At 41.7% G+C, this 21,172-nt stretch overlaps 1 protein-coding gene and 1 long non-coding RNA gene across 6 annotated transcripts in view; one reads left to right on the top strand and one right to left on the bottom strand.

Moving 5' to 3' along the window:
- UBR1 (ubiquitin protein ligase E3 component n-recognin 1) overlaps positions 1–21,172 on the top strand; it is a 157,500-nt gene that overhangs the window by 123,509 nt on the left and 12,819 nt on the right. For 4 of the 5 annotated variants that reach the window (XR_004000019.1, XM_030559608.1, XM_030559607.1 and 1 more), the window contains exons 36-44: positions 5,351–5,406; positions 5,712–5,808; positions 6,331–6,398; positions 6,779–6,929; positions 7,599–7,686; positions 9,052–9,185; positions 15,180–15,288; positions 18,850–18,906; positions 19,477–19,554. Coding sequence is in view for 4 of the 5 variants with exons in the window: in XM_030559608.1 (XP_030415468.1) it covers positions 5,351–5,406; positions 5,712–5,808; positions 6,331–6,398; positions 6,779–6,929; positions 7,599–7,686; positions 9,052–9,185; positions 15,180–15,288; positions 18,850–18,906; positions 19,477–19,554 (838 nt within the window). In the remaining variant the exon portion in view is untranslated. Of the gene's footprint in view, positions 1–5,350; positions 5,407–5,711; positions 5,809–6,330; positions 6,399–6,778; positions 6,930–7,598; positions 7,687–9,051; positions 9,186–15,179; positions 15,289–18,849; positions 18,907–19,476; positions 19,555–21,172 lie in introns of those variants that run through there. The other variant, XM_030559610.1, reaches the window with a different exon arrangement.
- LOC115650142 lies at positions 311–14,251 on the bottom strand. Its single transcript, XR_004000021.1, has 3 exons — positions 14,241–14,251; positions 10,856–10,858; positions 311–758 (listed from the first exon to the last, which is right to left on the bottom strand). It is a non-coding gene; the product is annotated as an uncharacterized LOC115650142 (long non-coding RNA).

The raw sequence follows: 21,172 nt of genomic DNA, 5'->3' as shown, positions 1-21,172 counted from the left end.
GATTTGTTTGGGAGAAACATTTATTCCACCTCCTCTCTCCAGATGCGGATAGCAAAATATAACTTTCTAAACTGGAACATAATGTACAAGTTTACTGACTGACTACCAGAAGATGCAAGGGAGGAATATAAGGCTTTCCAGGCATAAGGTTGTGTGGTGACCTAAACATTGATCCAGTCTGCACTTGATGCAGCAAACACTTCTAGAGCAGTGGTTTTCAACCTTTTTTATTTGCGGACCCCTAAAAAATTTCAAATGAAGATGCAGACCCCTTTGGAAATCTTAGATACAGTCTGCGGATTCCCCAGGGTCAATGGATCACAGGTTGAAAACCACTGTTTTAGAGTGATGGCCTGTGCAATAACACTGAGGATAGCCTCCTGGGTATTAAACTTGGGCTTAGCCTTGGACAGTGTCTCACTTCTGTTGTTGGGTTTAGTGTGCAGCTCCTGAGTGGTTTTGGGGACCTTTGTTACGCACGAGGTCGGACTAGATGATCTGATGGTTTTTTCTGGCCATTAACTCTGACATCCAGCAAACCATAGAGCAGTGGTTCTCAACCAGGGTTACATGTACCCCTGGGGGTATCCAGAGGTCTTCCAAAGGATACATTAACTCGTCTAGCTAGTTGCCTAGTTTTACAACAGGCTACATAAAAAGCACTAGCAAAGTCAGTACAAACTAAAGTGTCATACAGACAATGACTTGTGTATACTGCTCCATATACTGTACAGTGAAATGTCAGTACAATATTTATACTAAAATTCATATATTTTATAATTATATGGCAAAAATGAGAAGCAATTTTTCATTAATAGTGTACTGTGACACTTCTGTGTTTTTTATCTCTGGTTTTGTAAGAAAGTAGTTTTAAGTGAGGTGAAACTTGTGGGTATGCAAGACAAATCAGACTTTTGAAAAGGGTACAGTAGTCTGGAAAGTTTGAGAACCACTGCCATAGAGGACCTCCCATTTGATAGGTTCTTGTTTTCAGATAAAACTGATGGAACTTGAGAGTCGTTTAGACTCTTGTGCTACCCCTTTTGTTCATGGGGATTCTATACCCCAACCTCCAAGATGCATCAGTACAGACTCCTGCAACAGTATCAACATCAGTACTATAGGTAGCATTTATACCCACCAAGGCAGCATGATTTTTCTAGAAGGAAGCTCAAATCAGAGAGAAAGAGGCACTCCAACTCCAGCATGTCCTCAGTCAGCTGTGGGAAACAGCCTATTTGACTGCTTCTTTGAGGACAGCAATACAGGTCTCAATGATCTTCCTATTATCTCCTTCTTCCCCCTATATTGGGACCGATTGTCCCATTTCCTCAGTGCTTGGGAAACCATAACAATTAACAAATATTCCTAAGCATTGAGACACTGTCTACACTGGCAATGCTAAAGTGCTGCTGCACCAGTGCTTTAATATGCCTTGTGTGGTCACAGTGCAGAGCTGGGAGAGAGCTCTCCCAGCACTCTAAAAAACCCACCTCCATGAGGGGCGAAGCTACCAGAAGAATTGGATACAATATTTAAGGGCTTGTCTACACTGGCACTTTACAGCACTGCAACTTGCTGCACTCATGGGTGTTTTTTCACACCCCTGAGTGAGAATGTTGCATTGCTGTAAATTGCCACTGTAAACAAGCCCTTAAATATTATATCCAATTCTTCTCCACACACCTTTCCCACCCTCCTACCCCTTCCCTTCTCAGTTACCCTTCTCACAAGTCAGTGTTCTTGCAAGAAGATCACACCTGCTCACTCTAAGGGCCATTGAAGAATTCCCCTTCAGCACTAGGGAAAAGAGTGTTCATCTCAATACTTGCTGATCCCCAAGTTCAAGCGGGCTCTGAGACCCATATTGGACTGTTGAAATCTCAACAAGCACATTATGTATGCAAGATTTCATATGGTTTCCTTAACATAAGTCATACCTTCCTTAGATTTCAATGACTGGTTTTCTGCCCTTGATCTCCAGGGAACCTACTTCCATGTGGCAGTACTGCCAAGTTACCCAAAGTCTGAGGTTTGTAGTAGAGGCCGAACGCTATTAATACACAGTACTTCCCTTTGGCTTGTTGTCAGCCCTGACCGTGTTCACCAAGTGAAGGGTGGTGATGATGTCCTATTTGAGGAGAATGGGAATTCACTTCTTCCCTTGTGTAACAATCAGCTGAACAGATATTCCCTTGGACAAGTTGACCTGAATTCCTCCTGCAGTCCTACATTTCCTAGAGTGGTGGATGGATCAGAACAACTTATGCTGGGGTGTACCTTTTTCTTCCTGCTTCCATCCAGGACAGTTATTACCACCAACACCTCTCTTGATAGGCTGGAATGCTCACCTAGAAGGGTAGTGAACACAAGCATTATGAACAGAGCACAAAGTGACTTCATATCACCACACCTGAGCTCCAGGCAGTTCACAAAACTTTGCTATGTTTTTCTCTCTCACATCAAGGGGTTGTTGGTCCAGATACTGACCAACTGTACAACTGCAATGTACTACCTAAACAGATAGGGAGGGACATAATCCAATCATCTTTGTTGAGAAGCTATGAATCTGTGGGACTTTTGCATCCAGGAATGCATTACTCCCATTGCCACTTGCATAACTGCTTCCTAGAATCAGTTGGCCAATCATCTCAACAGGAGATTCTCCCAGAATCAGGAGTGGTTCCTCAAGAGTAGTGTGTTCAGGATCATCTTCCAAGTTGGACATATTCCAGCAGGCATCCTTTTTGCAACAAAAGACAACAAGAAATGCCCCAATTCTGCTCTGAAGTGGGTTACAATCCATGCTTACTGACTGGTACCTTCCTTCTGAGGTGGGGATTGAGTCTCACGTATGCATTACCCCTTATTCCACTTATCCCACAAGTTATCCTCAAATTGAAATAAGATCAACTCTCACTGCATCATGCACTGTTCGACAGTGCTGGTTCTTGGATCTTTAGTATCTCTCAATTTAGCTTTCATGGCCTCTGCCGCCTCCTTCCAGGCTTGCTCTCTAAGCAACAATGATGGATATTGCACCCACATCCCAAAAGGGTGCACCTCACAGCGTGGCTGTTGAGTGGTTAGATCAAGTTGAGGAGGACTGCTCACAAACAGTTCAGGAACTATGGCTTAATGCTAGAAGGCAGTCCACTAGATCCACTTATTTGAACACTAAGTGGAAATGTTTTTCAATCTGGTCCATTCCTCAGTGAATATAGCCAGTAGAAGCTAAGATTCAGGGCATTTTAGAGTATTTGTAACATCTCTCATCCTTGGGTCTTTCTCTGAGCTCCCTCAAGAATTCACTTAGCAGCAATCTCAACAATCCATCCTCCTGTTCAGGGGCAACTGTTTTTTCGCAACCCCATGGTCTCTAGATTTTTGAAATGGTTGCTCAGCCTTTTCCTCCCATCACTTTGGACCTTAACATCGTGTTAGTTGCTTTGATGGGTCCCCCATTTGTGCCTTTGCCCACCTGTTCATGGCACCACCTCTGTCAGAAGGCACTCTTTCTCATTGCCTTTATGTCAGGCAGAAGAGCGGGTGAGCTTCAGGCTATCATGGCAGGACCTCTATATAAACTGTTTTTTAAAGATGAAGTAGCTTTGAGGCTACATCCTAAATTTCTGACTGTTGCAGTATTGGCTTCTTATTTGAACCAGACAAACTATTCATTTTTTTGGTTGGTTTTGGTTTTCCTGAAGTCGCTTTCAAATAGGGATGAAGATTATCTGCATACTTTGGACATAAGGTGCCCATTGACCTTTTATCTGAACAGGATCAAGTCTTTCAGGCTGTCTCCTCGGCTCATTGTTTCGTATGCTGAAAGAAAGTGAGAGCAAGCAGTTTCACCATAGACAATTTCTAGATGGATTATTTTCTGTATTATGACGGTCTGTGGGAGGCAAACACCCCTTCTCCACAGACTATAGACCAGTTCAACAAGAGCTCAAACTACTTTGGTAGCTTTCCTAAGCTAAATCCCCATACTGGATATTCATAGGGCTGCTACTTGGTCCTTCATGCATAACTTCAATCATTATATAATCATTACAACTTCAATATCTGATGCAAACTTTAGGAAAGCAATATTGCAGTCACTATTTAAATATACCCCAAGCCCCATCTCCTAATGGTATTGCTTGTGAGTCACGTGAGTGGAACACATGTGTGCAACCACTTGAAAGAAAAAATTAATATCTGGATAGTAAATGTTCTTCCAAATGTGGTTACATATGACCCATCCTCCGTTCCTTCTGCATTAGGAGGCCTGAGGCCAACATAGTCCAGTGCAAAAGGAACAAGGTGGGAGGTTGAATGGCACGGCCCTTCTATGGTCTCAAGAGGGGCCACAAGGATGCGCAGGGCACATGCACCACCCCAACACATACTGTTGCACAAAACTCTCTGGCTCTGGCATGCTGGACTACATGCGCAGCTGAGTGTAATACTTGTGCAACCATACCTCAAAGAACAACAATTAAGTAACCATTTTTGTTTTCTTCTTCCCTTCCTCCCCTTTTCACATTTTGGATGTAAAGATAACCTAAATAAACCATAGATGACAAGATCTAAATTAATGCTTTTGGTCTTAAAAAAAAAAAAAATGAAAATTTTGTTCACACTTTAAAGGTTTTAAAGTGTGGATCATCTCTAAAAAATGACACCTCTTCACTCAACAGGTTTGCTCCCTGTGTGTGTTCAGAGGCATTAGTGACAAAAATATGATGGATTTTTAGTGTTTGTTTTGGTTTGGTTGGGTTATTTTACTCCTATTACACCTGAACAAACACCACAGTTGTGAGAGAGAAGAAACTGTAATCTATTCCATTGTGTACAAAGAATTTTTAATAAGTTCCAAGCAAATATACCTGTGCAAACCCATTGAAGGCAAAGTGGTTGCATAGGAGTCAATGTGGATATACTTGGAAGGCCGTGGGGGTTGCACAAGTGTAATGAATATGTTGTTTGACCCGTAGAACCCTATCACCAGTGTTGACACACAAAATGGAAAAAACCCAAGTGTGACCCTTAGAATCTAAGTTAAGTGTGCAAGGTCTGAAAGATGGTTCGTTCTTTCATTTTTTTTAACTAGTTTTACTTTTAAACTAAGCACATTTATGTGGAAATCCTGGAGAGACAATAAACGTGGAACCTTACAATAGCAATTTTAGAGTCACTTGTCAGAGTAAAATTGCATTTTAATAGCAGCCCTGTAACTGGGGACAGGTTGATATTGGACAAGCACAAGTGAATGGAATATGTGAAGACCAGATAAAGCAGCTATAATAGTCTACATAAGAGCCCATAACTTACCACTTATTTTCTCTGTTTTAATTTTAAGAAAACCTTCTAGAAGATGAGGGCAAACCTTTATTTGGATCTCTGCAAAATAGACAGGTATGGATAATCCAAGAAGTAATTAATGTTAATAAACACGGACAATTGGAATTGCTGGCACCAAATACAGTAGTAATGTCCAAAGAAATTCTCTGTCATGATCTCTGGAATTTTTAAAATACTTGTGCTTTCTGAAAAATGGGTCTGATGTAGCATACATTCCTAACTCTTGCATAGAGGTTCATACTTGATTCATTTATACTTCTTCAGTTATACTGGACTTGAAAAGGGAAGTATTCTAGCACTGTTGTGTTTCATTAATTTATTTCCCCTTCCCTGCCCCACATTCTCTTCTTGTGCTCTAGCACAGTGGCCTTAAAGCATTAGTGCAGTTTGCAGCTGCTCAGAGGACTACATCACCACAAAGCCTGATTCAGAAACATCTGGTTCGTCTCCTAGCAGGTAACACATTGTTTTTGTTCTCCACCCCGTTCTAGCCAATCTCTGCAGTGATTTTAAGTAAAGTTCTTGTAAATTTTCCTTAGCAAATGGCAAACACCAATAATACAGCATAGAGAGGAAGGATGTTCTAGTGGTTACAGTTCTAATCTGGAACTCTGGAGACCTGAGTTCAATTCCCTTTTATGCCAGACTTCCCATCACCTAGTCTCTTATGTGCCTCTTTTCCCCATCTGTAAAATTGGGATAACACCACCGCACCTCACAATTGTGACAATAAATTCATTAAAGTTTGAGGTGCTCAGATACTACAGTAAGGATAGGTTGATAGTTACACAGTTCAGAAAATGTGCCCACTCAAGTGGGCACGGGGAGGCTTTTACTGCTTTTGTAGCTGACTAGGCAGAGCCCTTCAGGATGGTGGAGGTTATATAAACAATGGCCTCTCAACTTGCCATTATAATTCCAATACAAAAATCAATTAACATTTTTAATCAAATCTGTAATTAACTTTTGTTCTTGTAGTTCTTCTACCAAACTTAAAAATGGAAGACACGCCATCCATTCTAGATGTAGATATGTTTCACATTTTGGTAAGCATGTTCAGTTTATTTTTGCAATTTAAGCATCTTGCCTCTGATGCATTATCTGTGAATACCATTGTAGATCCACATGCAATTGCTGCTCTTTGTAATCAATTAATAGGCATTTTTGTGTCACCTCATGATTAGACTTTGTTTGTGACTTAGAGCTAGAAAGATCATCAAACTAATTTAACTGAAAACATGGTCTCAGATGTTACAGGTTTGTGCTAAATAACTACACCACCGTTAGAGAGGATTAATGAATAAGCCTAGGTGATTGTTAACTTATTTTCTCATTATCAGGTTTATGTGGTGTTTGTTTGCCCCGGAACTACTGAGTCTGGTATTTCACCAATACTTTTGGCTGTTTTTGTCTTTTTCCACTCTAGGTAGGTGCTGTGTTAGCATTCCCATCTTTATATTGGGAGGATACTGTAGACTTGCAACCTTCATTTATTAGCTCTGCCTATAATCACCTCTACCTCTTCCATTTGGTCACTATGGCACACATAACACAGATCCTTCTGACCTCTGCAACAGGTAAGGGTACCTCCACCTTTAGATTTTTTTCAGGCATTTTATTCAGTTTTTGCAAAATGACTTGGTAGACAATTTAGTGGAAAACCGTTAACTTCCACATACTTTTTGCTCCCTAGAGAAAACAAAGCATTGACAAAGTGCAGACAGCTCAGAGCTAAAGGTTTAGAAGGGACTTGGTGATTCTGGTTTTCTGGCATGGTGGTGGCCTGGGAATTTAGAGGTGAAATATGAAACTTGATTATCTGATTAGGATGGGAATTGCACTGCTCTATGTACTCACTGCTATGGAACAGTACTAACAGTAGCCTCACAGGACTCCTCTTGTTATGTTTCCCAAGAAACCCCACCCCCATTTAATCTCATTATATCATGGAAGAAGAAGATATTGAATCCTATGTGGTTACTAATGTAAGTAATGTCAAAAGATAAAGGAGAGGAAGCAGTTCTGTAATGAGGATGAGCAGTCCCCACATTTACATAATGCAATTTTGTGAGGGGATATTTTTGTTTGTTGGGTTGAGCACAAATAGGAAATGATCTAATAAAATGAAATGTAAAATTTTTTATAACTTGTATGTAAATAGTTGAAAGTAATGGAAATGGAGATTTCTTTTCTATATACATGGAATCAAAGTGCATTTACAACAGGATTAATCTTTTTGTGCACAGAATCCCCCACTGCTCAATCACAAGATAACAGTGAGGAGGCTCATACTGCTGAGTCTTTCTGTAGGGAAGTTTGCCAGTACACGAGTGGGTAAGTAACACTTCAGTTGTAACAATAATTGTTTTGCAAGATGCATAGAAAAATTCTTGGAGATTCACTTGAGAAATACAAAAGAATAATGGTTAGACATACTTTATAGGGGGTTAGACCAGGAGTCCATGTGCTGTGTCAGCAGTGTCTCCCACACTCCTAAAAACTGGAAAAGATCTAGATCTTCTGTCTGAATGTGAAGTGTTTTTCCCCAGAAAATATGGGTATTGTATACATTTAAAATGGGTTGTGGTGTATCCAGGCTAAATTTTGATAACATACATTGCAAGAACGTTAGTAGTGCTGATTATAATCCAGCTTTTTTCACACATAATATCAGTAGCCTTTCCTTTTTTGTCTCCGTGTCTACTATGATTGTATTGTCAGTTGTGACTCCCCATAATTAAGTTTAAGGTATGGTTTCTTCACACTTATTCCCATTCTCTCTAAGATGATTTGAGGGGTTTTTAACAGAATTTCAGGAAGTTAAGTGTATGCATATGAAAACCAATTTAATTTTGCAAAAAAAAGTCATTGGCTTTCTATAAGAAAAGGAAAACTGATATGATTTAATTGCTATATATGACATGCTTTGGAGCTGCCAACATCCTCCTCAATCCCAGGAAAAAAAGTGAAGAAACTAAATGAAACCATCTTGAGCCAGTTTTTAGAAATAAATATCTGCTTGTTTTTAATAAAACTAAAAACACATTTGTAGAAACAATAGCAAGCACTTGACAGATAACAAAGATATTCTAAACAAATTTAACTCTCATAAAATTAGAAACTAGGTCTTGGGGGCTGTATCTGACTGAGGAGTTTAAGCGATTTCCTCCTATTGTGCTAACACTACTGCAGCTCCACCAGGGTTAACAATGGTGGGAGCTAGGGATGTAAATAACATCTTTATTTAAAAAAAAATTAAAAAAAATTAAACATTTAAAAAATTAAAAATTTAACCATTAAGCTCTGCTTCCTCCCCACATGCCTGGAGACTCCGTTCGCTGCTGGCCACGGGTCCTGGCTGCCGGCCCCCCGCTGGCGCGTCCGGCTGCTGGGACCCTGGGGACAGGGTGACAGCCAGGACCCAGGATGAAGGGGATGGCAGCTGGGGGCAGGGCGGCAGCAGAGTCCCGCAGCCAGAGTTTAAATGTTATCCAGAATATTTTACCAGTAAGACTGATGCTTATCAGTTAATCAGTTTACTGGTTAACATTTTACACATCCCTAGTGGGAGCAGTAGCCATTGACCAACACCCGGAACTAACCTTGTTTTGAAAATTGCCAAAAATGTTCAGTATAGTTATGGCCCAGGAGGGTATGTGCACTGAGCTTTTACAGATATTTCTGATTTGTGTGTTATAGCTGCTTTAGTCGTGATGTTCCAGGCTGGCATTTGTGGGATTGTGTTAAGAAAGGGATCACACCTTACCTTCGTTGTGCTGCTTTGTTTTTCCATTACATGCTGAGGGTGTCTCCACCTGAGGACCTGCTGTTAGGTAAGTAGAAGAGGGTAATAAGTTCAGTCTTACTTACTTATTTTCCTTGTTACATAGTGGAGTGCTTAAATGCTCAAGGTACGAGGTATATATGTTTTTACAGTAGCTTTTGAAGCATATTCAAAATAGAACTAGAATTATTTCTTAACATTAGTTATACCATTATAGTATTGCTTTAAAAAGAAAAAACTAAACCGTTTATGTGGAAGGGATACAAGCGAGGAGTTAGATTATCTGGGCATTGCTCGTATGGAAAAGTTTTTTTCTTTTAATATAAGTAAATGTGTGAATTTAAATTGGTCTAGTTATACTAAAGAATTTCAGCTTATGTCTTGTGGGAAGGAGTTTGAGGTATATTGAAAAAAGCCATTTTGGATTATGCTGGTAGATCTGTTACTATAACCTATAAGGCTTTTCCATGTAGACTATCTCCTAAGAGGTGTGCAGATAGATAGAGCAGAATGAAATCCAATAAAGAAGCTAGAAAGTAAGATTATCTTGTGTTATAAACGTGCTGCCTCTCATTCTGAAGGATCCCAAAGCACTACACAAATGTTACATAGGGATTACATCATCCACTACTTAAATGTAGTGAAACATAGCAACAATCTAAATGCATGCAGCACTGCCACACCACATTTTGAAAAGAGATGAAAATCAAAAGTGCTATAAACTATTGAAACTAAGTACAAAATCTTAAACTAATGATCCAAGTTTGAATTTGGCTAGGACACTGTGGTTAGCATGCTGCTCTACCACATGCTGATGCTTGTGGAAAACATTATATAATGCCTAGAAATCAGGAGCTCACCTTTATGGTACATTCCGTTGCCTCCTAACGCCAGTCTGGAGCACTGGTTCTGTAGAAAGGAGTGTCCCCTGGTGAATCATTAGCATCATTTTCTGGGGTCCCTAAGCATCACTGAGGACTTTCCTGTATTGGAAGAGACTGCTCTTTACAGGGGTGTGATTTCTAAAGAGCGCTAACGTGCTGCACATTAATCAGTCTGTGTAGACCCTGCTGGTGTGTGCCGAAGGTTCCATAGTGCATCTTAATGTGGTGCTGTTTGAAACAGTTAAAGCACACTAGGAAACCTTTTATGCGCACCAGCAGAGTCTACACCAACTAATTAATGTGCAACATGTTAATGTGCTGCAGAAATCTTATGCCCCCCATAGTGTACATTACCCTACTGTGTAGACAAGCCCAAAGAAATCTCCCAATCAGGTACAGATCTGACACAGGCTCGTTTAACCTGTAAGTTCTGACTGGATCATAGCAAAATTGAATATGATTGCAAGCCAAAAACGTAATGAAATATATAATGATTAGAAACACAGTATAAAGTTCTTCTTTGAGTAGTGTCCCTATGGGTGCTCCACTGTAGGTGTGTCTGCATCCCTGTGCTGCTGGTCGGAGAACTTTGGTAGCGGTGTCCATTGGGCCTACACATGCACTGTCTCTCCTTTTGCTGTGCCATGAGGCTAGTCAGCACGCACAGGCTAACCTTACTCAGTTCCTTCTTAACTGCCCTTGATTAAAGACGGAGCCATTAGCAATCCTCTAAGACTAATTCTTCTCCTGTTTGTATTCACACTTAGTTTTCCACAGTTCTCATTATAGCTTTAGTTATTTCTATTTATTCCCACCCTTCCAGAAAAAAACCCACTTCCTGCCTTTCCCCACTAGGGACCCGTCCCTAGTGGGGTACACCCACCTCCCTGGGCTTCAAGAAGCACCGCACCTGTAATAAGGCAATCCCAGTTGTGGATAAGCACTCTCAGTCCTGCCTCATCAAGGACCACATACATCAAAAGTGTACCCTCTGCCAGCAGCTCTGGTCAAGATCCCGCAAGGACAGAGAGCTCTGCCAAAAAATTACCTTCATGGAGGCAGCTCTCTGACCTTAATTCCTGGTGGACATGAGTCTTCCCCACAAGCTTCAACTTCTAAGGCCAATAGGTCAAAGAAGCAGGCTGGTGACTCCTCTCTCAAGTGTAAAAAGAGAGTGGGAAGTCCCCTAAGTAAGCTTAAAGGTAGCCGCAAGCAATCACCATGTCTCTCAGTATCCTTGGCACCATCCGCACCAAAACCACAGTCAGGCACCCATGCCTCACCACAATCATCGGTAACCGGTACTGCTGACAGGCCCCGTAGTGTTGCCCCTCCCCAAAGAAGTGAGCAGGAGGGGCAGGAAGTATAAAAGGCGGCCCAGAAAGCTCAGTAGGGAGGCAACCACTGGAGAGACGAGATGCCTCCTGTGGCCTCCTGAGCTGGGAAGTGGCGGAGCGTGCCGAGGGAGCAGAGGACTGGCCTGGCCTACCAGGGCCACTAGCTGATTCAGACCTGGAGAAAGCATAGAACTGGCCCAGACCACCGATGGACCAGACCCCGGAAGACTTGCTCATGGTCCCGGAAGCCGTCATCAACCTCAGCCCTCCGCACGGCAACAGGTACACCAAGAAAGGGAGTTTAGAAGTGGCCCGGGGTAGCAGACACATCTGGCTGCAATGGTGACAGAGGGTGAGTCAACATGTTGTGGCATGGATCCTGGCTGACCTAGTGACAAAGCACTTTGTCACTGCTAGGGCCCTGGGCCGGGACACAGTGGATTGGGTGGGCCTGCATCACCACTGTCACCCCAACGCAGGGGTGACAGTATCCCCTTCCCCAGGCCAGAAGCCTGAGCCTCAGACTCTTTTTTTGCCCCACCTTGATCCAGGGCCTGGGCTAATAGACTGTTTCCTACCCAGCCAGAGCACAGGTCTGGGCCCCAGCTACGAGGGGAGACCGCTTCATTCCCCACAGCAACTGACGTATCAGTGAAGTAGTGAGGCGGGGTGGCCTCCTGAGGACCTGGAGTGGGAGGGCCCCCACACTGAGCCACTACAGCCCACAGATCCTTTGGGCATGAGCACCGAATCTTTGGTACCAAGAGATAAGGGCAAGCACCCTAAGAAGACGTTCCCGGTACTCGAGTCATCCTAGGTACTACCAATGGCAGCCTGCCCAGCACCAGAAATACCAGTGCAGAGAAGAGCTCCATGTCCCTTGGCACCACCACCGGGAGCTTGGCACCGGCAGAATTCCACCAAATCAGAGCCTTCTGCATGACAGATGCACCCAAGTCCCTGCCTCTCAGTACTGACATTGCGACTCTGAGCCTTTATAGGGCATGGGATATCCCTGCAACCATGCCATGCCCCTCCGCTGTCTATTGAGGGGTTGGACAGTGAGCCAGAGGAGGTGGTCTCACAATTCACCTCCCAAGTTCCATATGAGACCCAATACAAACAGGGTTGAGAATGTACCCACAGATGGCTCCACCACCACTGCCATCTTGGTACAGCCACCCACGGGCACCTCCACCAGGCCCTATGCAAACACAGTGGCCATATTGGGACACTTGAGTGGCACACCAACAGCTTCAAGCCTCGCCCGAGAACCCTCCCAGCACACTCCCTCAACCATGGCATCTAGGGCTTCAGGAGATGGAGGAACAAGAAGCTGGTACTGAGGAGGATGTGCACAAAAGGCCATATCCTCCTCCTCCCTGGACGAAGCAGTCATCCCTTCCCCACCTTCTCTGGTAGACAATTTCCCTCTTTTTCAGGAGCTGGTAAAGAGTGTGGTGGACTCTCCCCACATGCCACTAGAGAAGGTCAAGGACACCCATCATCAGTTCCTTGATATCCTCCATTCTTCTTTGTCCTCAAAGATTGCCCTCCTAATTAGTGAAGCCATCTTAGACCTGGCTAAAATGATGTGGCAAACCTTGGAATTGGCATCTCTGATGTGTAACGCACCAAAAATATGATGTCCCCAAATAGGAATCAAAGTTCCTTTTTCTCTCACCGCCATCTAATTCTGTTGTGGTGGACACTGTCAGTTCTCATAGCCGACAACACAAATCCAGGGCAGTGCCCTACAACAGAGATTGGAAGTGTCTTGATCTTTGACAGGCATATTCCTCAGCCACCTTACAATTCCGTATTGCCAACTATCAGATGCTCATGGCCAAATACAATTATACAAACTACAACAAATCTCCCCAACATCCGCAGCTCTTCCACACATCTTGGACTATGCTCTGACCCTTAAAGTCATGATTATCCCTAAACTCTCTTAGGGTCTATCTAGCAGCTTAGCATTCACCAACCTGTAGAGCAGGGGTAGGCAACCTATGGCACGCATGCCAAAGGCAGCACACAAGCTGATTTTCAGTGGCAATCTCACTGCCAGGGTCCTGGCCACCGGTCCGGGGGCTCTGCATTTTAATTTAATTTTAATTGAAGCTTCTTAAACATTTTAAAAACCTTATTTGCTTTACATACAACAGTAGTTTAATTATATATTATAGACTTATAGAAAGAGACCTTCTAAAAACATTAAAATGTATTACTGGCACATGAAACTTTAAATTAGAGTGAATAAATGAAGACTCGGCACACCACTTCTGAAAGGTTGCTGACCCCTGCTGTAGAGAGAGATTCAGTGCTGTCACACACAACCACTAAAAGGTTCTTCAAGGTTCTAATAGACCTTTTCCCTCCACCCAACTGCCTACCCCTATGTAGGACCTAAACCAGGTACTGAAAGGGCTGACTAGACCTCCCTTTGAACCCATGGCCACCTGTTCACTGATGTACCTGTCAATGAAAAGGGCCTTCCCAGTAGCAATTATCTTCGCCAGATGAATAGGAGAGAGAGTATCTCTGATCGTGCATCCCTCTTACACAGTATTCTTTCCAGGCAAGGTTACGCTCAGGCCACATCCAAAATTTATTTCAAGGTAACCTCTCCATTTTGCATGAATCAATTGATTCACCTGCCAGTCTTCTAACCCCCAAAACTCATCAAGACAACAGGGAGGCTATACTTCACACCCTAGATGTCAGGAGAGCCCTGGCTTTCTACCTTCATAGGACAAGAACCTTCAGGAAGTCCCTTAGACTTTTTCTATCCATTGTCGAAAGATCTAAGGAGTCAGCAATATCAGCCCAAAGACACTCTAAGGGGTCTCAAATTGCATCAGACAATGTGACCAAATTCACAACATGATTTGATTCATACACAGTCCACAAGATTGATTTCCTCCTCTGTCGCCTTCTTCAAGAATGTCCCTTTCTCAGAGATCTGTAGAGTAACGACATGGGGGTCAGTCCACACTTTTTTGCAGAATGTTATTGTGATCTCTGGGGACACCGCCTCGGAAGCCATCTTCAGCTTGAGAGTACGGTTATCTATAATTGACCCAACTCTGAAGCCCCAGCCCTTCGGAAGGGATACTGCTTGGGAGTTACCTCCAGTGGAGCACCCATAAGGACACTACTCGAAGAATAAGAAGATTACTCATCTTGTGCAGTAACAATGGTTCTTCGAGATGTCTCTCTGTAGATGCTCCACAACCCACTCTCCTCCCCTCTTCTTCTGAGTTCTTGTCTATGTCTCTGTGGTAGAGAAGGAACAGAGGAGAGTTAGCCCATATGTGCTGACTAGCCTCGTGGCGCAGCATAAGGAGAGAGCGCATGTGTGGGCCCAGGGGACAGTACTATCAAAGTTTTCTGATCATCAGCACTACAAGTAAGCAAACATACCTATAGTGGAGTATCCATGGGGGCATAACTCTGAGAGTCATCATTACTGTACAAGGTAAGTAACTTCTTCTTTTCATACTCAAATAGCAGAATCCTGCTTCTGTAATGTATGTACAATAAACTGTATTCTACAATAATCCTCAGCCAGATCCTCAACTAGTGTAAATTGCCATAGCCCCATTTAAAGTCAGTGGTGCTACATCTAGTTATACTAGGTGAAAAGTTGCCTTAAATCTTTAAGATGGTCATATGAATAAGTTGCAAATGGAATCAGAAGGATTCTGGTTTTCCATTATGTCTGCTGCTGATTGTATGCCCTGTTCAGAAAGACCTTTAGGAGAATGGACTGGCTGAAACTGTTTGATGTATTTCTAATACTTCCTCCTCCTTTTGCAGTTTCCGAGGAAGGAGAGTTCAAGGCACTCTGTAGTTATCTATCTCTACCCACCAATCTGTTCCTGCTTTTCGAGGAATATTGGGGCACTGTAAGCCCCTTGCTCCAAAGGTACTTGATGAAGTTGGGGGAGCGAATGGAACCATCCTTCCATTTTGTGATGGTTGTAAGGGAATTTCAGATGAAATTAGTGAATAATTGGTTATGCTCTGACCAATACCATATTGCAATTGCAAAAGAATTGGCTTGATGAACAACTTAACAGAGTTTGAAATTTGGGGGAGATGGTCATGTAACCTCCACACCTGATTCTAATATTGACTGGAAAGAAAACAGAGAGAGAGAATACAGCCGTGAGTATAAGAATGGACAGTAAGAGGAAAGATAGTGCCAATACCAATTATTCTAACAGTCAGGTAGGCAATATTAGCAGTAGAATGACTGTATCTAATTGGGTGAGGAATCTGGGCAAAACTAAGCAGAAACAACTAAGGTGTTTGTATGCCAATGCAAGAAGCCTCGGTAACAAAATGGAGGAACTAGAACTACTGGTGCAGGAAGTGAAACCAGATGATATAGGGATAAGAGAAACCCGGTGCAATAGTAGTCATGACTGAATTACAGATATTGAAGGGTATGTGCTGTTCAGGAAAGACAGAAATAAAAATAAAGGTAGTGCAATAGCATTGTATATTAATGATGAGGTAGACCATAAAGAAATTAGAAGTGATATAATGGATAACACAGAGTCTAGTTGGGTCAAAATCACTTTGGGGGAAAAAGGTACTAGAGGCTCTCCTATGGTAGTGCATGGGTATGTTACAGACGCCCCAGTATCCAATTTGGATATGGATAGAGACCTTCTTAAAATTTTATTGCAATAAATACTACTGGGAATTGTGTGGTTATGGAAAGGACAAGTGCTACTAGTCATAGTAGGGCCCAGATTTTCCTGGATGTGGTAGTTGACTGATTTCTTCACTAAAAAGTCACCAAATCTATGAGAGGTGATGCCACTTCAGATTTGATTTTGGTGAATAGTGAGGATCTCATAGAAGAATTGGCTGTAGGGGACAACCTTGGTTTGAGTGATCATGAGTTAATTCAATTTAAACTCAATGGAAGGATAAACAAAAATAGATCTGCATCTAGGGATCTTGATTTCAAAAGGGAAAACTTTAAAATATTAAGGGAATTGGTTAGGGAAGTGGATTGGACAGAAGAACTAAAGAATCTGAATGTGGAGGAGGCTTGGAATTAGTTTCTTTAACTTTGACTTAAAATATCTGAAGCCTGCATCCCAAGCAAGGGGAAGAAATTTGTAGGGAAGGAGTGCAGACCAAATGCAATGAGCAAGCATCTCAAACAGGTTCTTAAGAGAAAGTAGAAAGCCTACAAGGAAAAGAAGTTGGGATGGATCAGCAAGGAAGGCTTACCTCTTGGAGGTCAGGAAATGTAGGGAAAAAATGAGAACTGCCAAAAGCCAGGAAGAGTTAAATGTTGCAAAGGAAATTAAAACCAATAGTAAAAAGTTCTGTAGTCATATAAATAAAAAGAAAACAAGGAAAAAAGAAGTGAGACTGAAGATGTTGGGGAGAAGGGATAGCTCAGTGGTTTGAGCATTGGCCTGCTAAACCCAGGGTTGTGAGGTCAGTCCTTGAGGTGGCCACTTAGGAATCTGGGGCAAAATCAGTACTTGGTCCTGCTAGTGAAGGCAGGGGGCTGGACTTGATGACCTTTCAGGGTCCCTTCCAGTTCTATGAGATAGGACTGCTAGTAGCAAATAACCCCAACAGCCAGTGATGGGACTCTAGAGGGGAAGGCTCTGATTTACTTCAGAGAATTCTTTCCCAGGTGTCTGGCTGGTAGGTCTTGGCAAAATGTTATAGTCCAGCTAAGCTATATTTGGGGTCAGGAAGGACTTCCCCTGGGTCAGATTAACAGAGACCCTGTGCGGCGGTTTACCTTTCTCTGCAGCATGGGGCACAGGTCGCTTGGAGGTTTTAAACAAGTGTAAATGGTGGATTTTCTGTAACTTGAAGTCTTTAAATCAGGATGTGAGGACTTCAGTAGCTCAGCCAGAGGTTATAGGTCTATTACAGGAGTCGGTGGCTGAAGTTCTGTGGCCTGCAATGTGCAGAAGGTTAGACTAGATGACTATGATAGTCCCTTCTGACTAAGCAGTTGGAATATCTTAGAATAATTTATCATGGCTGTATTAAACCAGAATAAATGACTCATTTGGAATTGGTGCATATAGAGGGGATTGTGATCAGCATTCATGAAGGAAGTTATCCTGGAGTGTTGCTTTTGTGTTACACAATTCCTTGCTTATTGGTCTGTCTTGTCAGCCCTCTCTGCCCCCAGGACAGGCATCAGCTGTGATGGTATCTGAAAGCAGGGTTCTTAGTATGACGTAAAGTATAACCTGCCAGTTCTAGCTTTGGGCTATACCTGCTTGATTTCGAAAACAGTCTGATTAGGTGCTGTAGTTGACCTACTAGTTAAAAGTACGGTATTACCCCAACAATATGGATGTAGAAATCTGTCTGTAAAGGAAGGATTGGTTATAACTAAGAAAAACTATTTAAACTTCCACATCGCTATCTTGAAGAATGTCCACATTCAGTTGAGTACACTGCGTGTAATATTAAAATTAATATATTCTGTTATAGTAATTGGCTTTCTTGGTTCCTGGAGAAATTCTCTGCTTCTCTTTTTCTCTCTTGCCCTCTGTCATCATGAGGCCTCTGTGTTGTCCAGCGTACTTCAACCAAGGAGATATTTTGAGCCTATTGACTCCAACCTTCTGTCTCAATACTGCTTCAGATTATCCCCCGATATACTGAATATAATTTTGCTTCATTTATTTGAAGAACAACCTCCAGTAAGCAACTGGGTTTTTAAGTCCGTTAAGTGGTTGCTTATAAGGAAAAAAGTGTGTATGTGATGTAATACAAGACATTCCTTCTAGCTGAGGCTGAACACATTATCTCCACAATAGCACTCAAAGGAGAGGGATTCCAAATGTGAGACCAGATCTTTTATGTAGTAATAACGCTATTGCCTGTATGTGTTTGTGTTTATAAAATCAGTTGTTTTTGAGAAGTGCCGCTGATACACATCAGCTAAAATGACCAGTTGCTGTAGGTCCCTCTTCTTTTCTGCGTCGTAGAAGTAATATAAAATAACTGTCTCAGCAAGAATACCGAAGTATTCATTTCATTCCTGTGGTCAGCAGCTTGACGGTACAGTAGCTTACTACACTCTGTAAATGGATATGTTTTGCCATTATAAACATAAATACAGTAAACATTTTTCAATGGTGCATTTTAAAAAAGTGTTTGAAAAGCAATCACTAGAAGCAATAAATACTACATTTAAAATGTAGGATGTTTTAATATACAACCTTCATCAATAGATATTCCAAGGGAAGCAGTGTGTGATAGTCCACTTTCACATTGTGAGAGAATCAGTATTTGCAGATGGTGCAAACATCTTTTAAATGTGTTTCATTCTGGTGAAATCTTTATAATTTGTGTTTCTAAAAATAGATTTCTGTCTTGCATAAACTTTCAAGATTTTTCACTACTTCTTAGATCTGTGTAGGTATGCCTATTAATTATATATAGTGTTCATACAATGTAATCTGTCAATATTTGTCTGATACAGGTGGTGTGCTGACCCTGCCGTATTAAGTTTTCTAAAAGGGAAAAACATTTCAGTAAGGTTAGTTTCGTTTTTTTCTGGGCTTTGTTTTTGATCTGTAACAGCTGAAGGAGCTGGGCTCTGGGTAGTTAAAGGAGGGCAAGTCTTGCAGTTAGGGATTCCTTGCTTCCTCTTGCACCTTTGCCATAAACACACCCCCCTCTTCAAATGACTTTACAGGATTCCTTTATCAAGATTAAACAATTACTATTCTCTCAGAATATCAAACATTTTACCACTCCAGCCAGACATCAGCTTTTTTCTGGGGTGGGCTAATGTAACAATTGGTAGCATGAGATAACCTTCATTGGGTTGTAAAATATATGCCCATTCCATGCAAACTTAGTTTCCTTACCTTTGTTGTACATTTACTGTGGAAATGTTTCCTGTATGGTTTGTCTTGTACCCTTATTTTGTCTGTCAGAGGTTGTGACGTGATTCTGGGCCCTGGGAGTTTGAAAGAGAGGACAGGAAGTTTACTAGAGTGGTGAATTATTGGCAGTATATGTCCATACTGTTTGCTGTGATCTTGTGTGGCTGTATCCTTCATTAATATTTTTTAAAGTATTTCTTCTTCCACTTATTTACTAGATATCCAAGGAAAAGAAATAATTTGGTAGAGCTTCCAGAAGACTACAGCTGCCTCCTGAATCAAGCCTCTCAGTTTAGGTAAAAAGTAGCAGTTAGATCTATCTTCTTGTCAGTGTTTTCTCCTTTTCATATTCTTGCAGTTAGTGTAACCCATATGACATGTGGCAAAACTATTACAGAAACAATTCTGGGATGGAAATCAAATGCTGCCACCTCATCAATCCAGGAAGAACTGTTGTCTGGGAAGGGTATTGCAAAATTTGAAGTGAACATACTGTTTTGTTCCCAACCATCAATAACCAGCTGTCCATTTTAAGCATGATGCTACTTACTTTTCACATCATGACCATATATAAAATATTACAGCTTAAAGCACTGACACACTTCAGTAAACAAATGTAGGTTTGATATAGCTGACAGTTGTTTTCACCATTGCCCACTCCAGGGCCAGAGGTTTGGCATCGGCTTTGAATAGGAATACTGAACCTTTCCCACAGATGAAGTGTTGGTAGCAGAGAAGACAGAGTGAAAATATATCATTTCACTTTAGTTATTCTTCCTGTGAAAAAGCATTGAAACATGGATATAGTCCAATGTGCTTTTTAATTCTTTCTAAAGAGAATTTTGCTCATGGAAGTTTTGTTTTGTATTTTAACTGTAGTGAACTTAATGCTCATGAATGAACCACTGTGAATAGTGAGGAATCAGGCTCCAAGCAAGTTATGCTATGTCACCCTGCCAGTGCTGCTCCTAACCTACATCACTTTACCCACTTTGGCATCCTAGTACTGTGCCTGTGTGTCAGTTTTGTTACTTGTATAAATGGGCTAGAATTTAGCTGAATTTACTTCCACTTTTGACTTGATTGAGTTCCTAATCCTGCATTTCTCAGCTTTTAGTTTTAATGAGGCACATTTCTTGAATTGGGTATCTGCATTATTGATTTACTGGAGAGAGGTACATTATTCATGGAGAGGAGGAGGTTTTCTCACTCCATGCTGATTTAATATGCGTTTTAGCAGTCTTTGGGTCCTGTTGGAGTCTATATGCTGATGCAGCTTTCTCCTTTCGTTTGTTTCCATTAAATATAGCAGGAGTTTCTCAATGTTTATAGTGTGATCCCCATCTTAACAGAAAGATTGTTGCCAACCATTCCCTTCCATTCACAATTGCATGGGTCACCTTATCTGCCATTTGCAATTGAATAAGATTCCAATGACAACTACAGCCAATGATTACATGGGACAACCAATAGGAAAATATTAAATGTAGTTTTAGCTGTGTTAGCAGTTAGTAATTCTCTTCTTCATTTCCTGTGATGTGAGCAGGCCTGGACTTGGAGCAATGCTTTGCAAGACCGTAGCTTGAGAACCCCTGCAACATCACTTGGTAGATGTAATGTTAGGAAAAATAATGTCCCATGTGATCACAAAATTGACAGTTCCTTTAGAAAAGCTTTCACTGGGTTTATATCAATTTTCCCCCGTCCCCAACTGATCTATACTAGAGAGAAGCACCTCTTCCTTCTGAGAAAAATTAGAACGAATTTTACCAGATAGCTTCTGAGGAAACAGTGTGATTAACGGTGCCTCTTTTCTGAAAAAGGCCTTCTGGTCAAAACAGCATAACTGCCTCTATTTTTAAAAAAAACAACTTTTCAGTGTATTTGCAATAACTATTTTGGTTCCATACTGCA

This window comes from Gopherus evgoodei, chromosome 4 (assembly GCF_007399415.2).
Source record: "Gopherus evgoodei ecotype Sinaloan lineage chromosome 4, rGopEvg1_v1.p, whole genome shotgun sequence".
Lineage (NCBI taxonomy): Eukaryota > Metazoa > Chordata > Testudines > Testudinidae > Gopherus > Gopherus evgoodei.
This window is presented reverse-complemented; position numbering and strand designations above follow the sequence as displayed.